This window comes from Carassius auratus, unplaced genomic scaffold (genome assembly GCF_003368295.1).
Source record: "Carassius auratus strain Wakin unplaced genomic scaffold, ASM336829v1 scaf_tig00030051, whole genome shotgun sequence".
NCBI classification, from domain to species: Eukaryota; Metazoa; Chordata; class Actinopteri; order Cypriniformes; family Cyprinidae; genus Carassius; species Carassius auratus.
This window is the reverse complement of record NW_020525823.1, coordinates 2508-9117: the sequence shown is the minus strand read 5'-3', so window position 1 is coordinate 9117 and position 6610 is coordinate 2508. Positions and strand designations below refer to the sequence as shown.

The window sequence follows — 6610 nt, the reverse complement described above, 5'->3', positions numbered from 1 at the left end:
AAGTACGGCAAATATAAACCACTGTTTCTTATTTTGAAATGAGAATGGTTCATTCTTTCTTCTGTAGATTATGAGGCTCATGTTATTTGTTCAATTGGGGTCTCTTCATTCAAACACAAACCACTCAAATCTGCAATACTGTACATCTTATGCGAGTTGATTTTGTTCTGTCTGCTATTTATAAGACTATTTATAAGATTATAAGTTTTGCGACTCAAACGATTGTTTCGAGATGCTCAGAGATTTTTACATGTTTTATTAACTTAATTTGATTACATTATTAATAACTAACTGTACAATTTAACAATGTTATTATGGTAGGTTGGCATTAATTAAAAGATCTGTGCTTGCATTAGGCTGCCTACCTGTGTGGTTTTATTAATATCTGTTTTGTGAAAGATGATGCATAAATAATAATCTAAAAGCAGCGCATGTATATTTTTATGATTACTTTTGCATTAATTATCAGATAAAACAAATCTTTGAATTTGTCATGTAGACAATATTAAAATTAATTACACTTAAATATATTAAAATATGTTGTTAAAATAATGATGGAAAAAACTGATTTATGGCACAATTGAATAATTGATATTTATAAAGATTTATCATAGCCCATCTCACAAGGTATTTTATAAAAATAAAAAAATTATACAAATGTAATAAAAAAATAATAATTAATAAATAATTTGTGCATTTACATAATCTGTAAATGAAAAAGACATTGTGTAGCTGTGTTTGCACACCATGTTCAACTTCCATTTCATGAACTGTAGGTATTTAATTTATTCACAGATCCAAACTATGTAAGTTTCAAATGTATTAACATTTATAGTATAGTAATAATAGTGGTATAGATGATATTTCAAATGTAAATGTCTTATAAAAATACGTTTAAATTTCAGCAGCTTTTTAAAATTCTCATTCATTGTATTATTTGAGGGATGCATGCTAAATTGTGTTTGCATTGTCCCACTTTACACTGGTGGTCACTGCTCTACTTCCACTGGACAATAATTGTTGATGTTCTCTCCATTGTCTGAAAAGAATATCTGAATGTTAAATTGTGCACATAGTGACTATTTTGCCATTATGTACCACAGGATCCTAGAATACCAAAGTGACATCAGTGAGATCACATCAAAACAGCTTGAGGAAGTCTATTTTATTCTAAGTCATGTTAACTGTACATTACTCAAACTCGAGATTTTGCTGTGATCGATTTTTTAGGCTTGGAGGTGGTGGTCCGGCGGTGACAGTCTGTGACACTTTTGCTCCGTGTCTCTACAGCCCAACTTGTGCAATAAACAATGCCTAACGCTAACAGGACTACTGCAAAAACACATAGTATTACCAGCAGTGCCAGAATTAGCCATCTTTTGTCATCTGAAGGCTGTTTTGTATCTTCTGGTATTTGTGATTTTGGTGGAGTGGGCAGGAAAGAATCGGAAGCATCTGAGAGTCTTTTGTTTCCTGAAGACCTTACTTCCACTTTATCACCAGTTGCTCTTGATATTTCCTTCTTAGGTGCATCCTCTTGATGTGAATAAGCTGAAGTTGTAGTATACATCAAAACGTTTGATGAAGGTGAGTTTGAAGTTTGGGTGGTCACATCTCTTTCCTCTGTCTTCTCTGTCGACCAGTTCAGGTAAGTTGGATACCATTCAACTCTTGGGGTATCTGTTAGTGATTTATTCTCATTGACTGGCCGACATAAGTATTTGTCCTCTTGCAACATATAACCCTCCTTACAAAGACACTCAAATCCACCATTGTAATTTCTGCACACCTGCTCGCAAATTTCTGTTTTACACTCATCGACATCTTCACATTTCTCTGGATCTTCTTTGAGTGGAGAGAATCCGTCAGGACAATGGCACGTGTAGGAACCAGGCAAGTTCTCACAAATATGAACGCATTTTTCTTCCATGCATTCATCCACATCCACACATTCTCCGAACTCCGACAGAAGGAAGCCTTCATTGCATCTACACTCGAATGTACCAGGTGCATTGACGCATTGCTGCTGGCATGGTTTTTGCAAGCACTCATCCACATCCACACATTCTCCGAACTCAGACAGAAGGAAGCCCTTGTTGCATCTACACTCGAATGTACCAGGTGCATTGACGCATTGCTGCTGGCATGGTTTTTGCAAGCACTCATCCACATCCACACATTCTCCGAACTCAGACATAAGGAAGCCCTTGTTGCATCTACACTCGAATGTACCAGGTGCATTGACGCATTGCTGCTGGCATGGTTTTTGCAAGCACTCATCCACATCCACACATTCTCCGAACTCCGACAGAAGGAAGCCCTCATTGCATCTACACTCGAATGTACCAGGTGCATTGACGCATTGCTGCTGGCATGGTTTTTGCAAGCACTCATCCACATCCACACATTCTCCGAACTCAGACAGAAGGAAGCCCTTGTTGCATCTACACTCGAATGTACCAGGTACATTGACGCATTGCTGCTGGCATGGTTTTTGCAAGCACTCATCCACATCCACACATTCTCCGAACTCCGACAGAAGGAAGCCCTCATTGCATCTACACTCGAATGTACCAGGTGCATTGACGCATTGCTGCTGGCATGGTTTTTGCAAGCACTCATCCACATCCACACATTCTCCGAACTTAGACAGAAGGAAGCCCTTGTTGCATCTACACTCGAATGTACCAGGTGCATTGACGCATTGCTGCTGGCATGGTTTTTGCAAGCACTCATCCACATCCACACATTCTCCGAACTTAGACAGAAGGAAGCCCTCATTGCATCTACACTCGAATGAACCTGGTGCATTGACGCATTGCTGCTGGCATGGTTTTTGCAAGCACTCATCCACATCCACACATTCTCCGAACTTAGACAGAAGGAAGCCCTTGTTGCATCTACACTCGAATGTACCAGGTACATTGACGCATTGCTGCTGGCATGGTTTTTGCAAGCACTCATCCACATCCACACATTCTCCGAACTCAGACGGAAGGAAGCCCTCATTGCATCTACACTCGAATGAACCTGGTGCATTGACGCATTGCTGCGGGCAGGGTTTTAGCAAGCACTCATCTATATCAAGACAACTCTGATTATCACCAGACAGGAGGTACCCCTCTGGGCACTTGCAGCGATGTCCCTGAGGAGTAGACTCGCACTCAAACTCGCAGTTGGCGCTGTAGCAGGGATCCAAGAGCTTGCAGGTCTTTCCATCTTCTTCCAGAACATAATTCTCATAGCACTTACAGTAGTAATGGGTATCTGAGTTCACACAGAAGTGCTCACAGCCACCATTGTCCTGTTTGCACCAGTCCATTGGAGTGTCAGTGCAGAGCGGTGCATCCTTTGACCATCCAACACTTCCATCCTCTCTCATCATACACATCACTGACTGGTCTTCCTTGTCACCATCGGGACAAGGAAGAGTTGCCACAGAACCAATAGGGATGTGAGTAAGAACAGTACTTGTCAGCTCAAATGGGGTGGTGTAGACTGCAGGACCCCCTCCTTCTTTCTGAAGAGCTGGGCACATCCCATGGTAGGTGTAGCGGCACAGGAAACCTTCCACGGCCACTACGCAAGATCGATGGACCCATTTGAAGTTGTTATTGTTGCCCCTTTTTTTAGGCGTGTTGTAGGTAATGAACACACAACGATGAGCAGCACATTCACTGGCTAAGTCATCATGTTGCCAGTTCGTATACTGTGTTTCTTGATCCCCAGTGATCCAGGTGAAGCCCCTCAAAGGGCTCTTGACTGAGCACTTCCTAGGCTGTCGCTGAAGGCCAATCCACAACCTGATTTTGGGCCGGGAGCGACTTCTGATCATTGACAATAAGAAGTCATGGATCATGGAAGCTTCTTCTGGTCCTTTAATGGTAGCCAGGTTCCCTCCTTTATCCTTGCAGCTCCTCCAGGACTCCAGGAAGTTCTTGTGCTGGAGATGAATAGAATAGCATCCCTCAGCATTGCACATGCTTTTCTGCTCCTGCAAGCTTTGTCCAATGACTTCCTTATACAAATACAAATACAGAAGTCCGAAGAAAAGAAAGGGATATGTAGCACAGCATTTTCCAACAGTCCTGTTTCCCATCTTTTGCTTTTTTGTTTTCTAAAGCTGAGGAATACCTCGTTATGTTGGTTATCTTACTTTTCTGCAGTTTATTCTGACCTAATTAAATGTTTAAATTTACCTAAGAGCTCTTTCAAACCTCTGGTCTCTCTGATCAAAGACATGACTTTTGTCTGCCTTCTGTCTGCAGGCGTGAGACAGCGAAGGAGGGTACAGATGTTTGTTATTGTAAGAGGGGCGGGTAATGAGTGCTGGGGGGAGATTCTGTCTGTGGTTTTCCCTTGTGCCTTATGGTTTACATAAGTCTGTTTAAGGAAATTAAGCAACCAATAAGTCCTCCCTCAGCCCCAGTTCTTTTCTCACAACAATCACTATAACGAACTCCATCCATCCAGCCTGAACACGTCATGTTGGGTCATCCTGGACCTGTTCAGATTTCAAAATGTTCCATACTTGTATGGCTCATTTTTGAACAGTTGCTTAGATGGTTACATTTGACTTAAACTTCATTAAACCATTTGTATATGAAAATCATTTGAAATTATGCAATGGTTTAAAAATATTTAACTTAATTTTCTATAGCCTACTCTGTCTTATCACTGTATTCATCTAAGAAAGTTATTTATGTGGAGAAAGTTATTTATGAGGAAATGGTTTGATAGCAAACGTTAAAAATAAAGAAAACCTTGAATAATATGACTTTTATTTAGTGACCAGTGTAAAGATGTGAAAATGGTGCAAGAATACAAAATAAAAAATAAAATAAAAAACACTATGCATCATTTTTTTAGTCTTGTCTTTATCAATAATAATTTCACATAAACATTTTCTTGCAATCTTGACTTGCATGCCACTTATTCTATAACCATGCAATATAATTATTGGTTACAAATGTTTGTTTTTTTTAACCATAGACCAAGTGAATACAACTTTTAAGGTTGGGATCTCAAGAACATTAAGGCATAATCATGAAAAACATGCCAAAAAAAAAAAACTAATGTTCTCCAATTTCAACTAAAATAAAAACTAAAATAAACTTTAGATATCCAGTTGTCAATATGTTTTTTTTTTTTTTTAAGTCACTTAATATCCACAATGAATATCAGGTTGTTATGTCTAATCTTCATCAGCACAGAAGTCAGCAGATCAACAGTCTCACTTAACCCACTGTCCATTGCTTCATACACGTCATCTCAGTTTCAGTTCCTCTACTCATTTTGGAATAACCCTGCTCACTCTTTGTCTCCACAAACTCTCTTACATTCATTTCTCTAAACCAAATAAAAAACTTTTCTAAAACCTTTCTCGTGGGGATTCTCTCGTTATTGTGAGAAAAAGACTGTGTACTCAAGATGTTGAATAACTGTCTGTATGGTTACACCCTGAATACCTGCCATGCAAGTTTCCTCAAATATTCGTTAATGTTGTCTATATTCATCCCAGGGCAAATGCTGATAAAGCTTCAGAAAGTATTCTACAAGTAACCCAAAGATTGCAACGTATTTCTCCCGGTGCACTAATGGTAATTATGGATAATTTTAACCATTGTTTGCTGGATAAGACCCAGACTTTTACCAGTATGTCACATGTCCAACAAGACATAACATGACTCTAGATTTATGTTATGGTTCCATAAAGGTTGCATATCAATCTCTCCCTCTTCCCTGTTAGGCGGGGGCTGACCATAACTGTATTCAACTTGTCCTATTGTATCGTACAGCCCTAAGGGGGGGGGGGGGTAATCAGAGAACTGGACTGAAGATTCCATCTCGGCCCTACAAGGGTGTTATGAATGCACAATTTTGGGAAAGGTTCAAAGTGTCCTGTTCTGACATAGATGAACCTACTGATGTTGTTAGCAGTTATGTGCCCCTACTGTTTTGATAACATTATTCCTGAAAGGCCTGTAAAGGTGTACCCAAATAACAAACCATGAATAACTAAACCACTCAAAGCTTAAAGAAAGACAGTATGCGTTTCAGAAAGGAAATATTTCTGAGTTAAATCAGTTAAAAAAAAGAAGAAGTCAAATTGGAGATTAATAAAGCAAAGTCGCATTATAAAGAGAAGATAGAACTGGAGTTAAGAAACAGTAATTTGGGCTCAGTCTGATGATTTTCAGTTTGCACAAGCATTCAATTTATTCTTTGTAAGGTTTGATACTCATAAGTTTGAGAATATTTTCTGTGAGCCAAAAAAACATTTTTAATTGGTAATATTAATATGTTTAATATTAATATGTTTAAACATTTAAAAGCTAGGAAAAGCTCGGGCCCTCATTATATTGAAAGTCAGCTGCTTATCTCTTGTGCAGAGCAACTGGGATCTATTTTTTATAATATTTTTTTATAATTATTTTTATTATTATTATAATTGTCCCTTACTCAGCAGAAGGGGCCAAGATTATGGAAATCCTCTATACAGTCATCCCGGTGGCTAAAAAGAATCATCCAGTAGAACTAAATGATTTTAATGAAGAGTTTTGAGAGATTGTTGAAAAAGGAGCTCCTTACAATGGTAGAGGATTCTCTC

At 38.8% G+C, this 6610-nt stretch overlaps 1 protein-coding gene across 1 annotated transcript; it reads right to left on the bottom strand.

Moving 5' to 3' along the window:
• Positions 1-997: 997 nt before the first annotated feature.
• On the bottom strand, positions 998-4277 carry LOC113079984 (fibrillin-2-like). Its single transcript, XM_026252228.1, has 2 exons — positions 1355-4277; positions 998-1039 (listed from the first exon to the last, which is right to left on the bottom strand). The coding sequence occupies exons 1-2, from the start codon at positions 4097-4099 to the stop codon at positions 998-1000; spliced, it is 2787 nt and encodes a 928-aa protein (XP_026108013.1). The 5' UTR covers positions 4100-4277.
• Positions 4278-6610: the final 2333 nt, after the last annotated feature.

Excerpts from the sequence above, each read along its gene's own strand:
- LOC113079984 (XM_026252228.1), bottom strand. The coding sequence starts at position 4,099 with ATGGGAAACAGGACTGTTGGAAAATGCTGTGCTACATATCCCTTTCTT. Across the intron at positions 1,040-1,354 it reads GGCTAATTCTGGCACTGCTG|ACAATGGAGAGAACATCAAC; the intron begins GTAATACTATGT and ends TATTCTTTTCAG.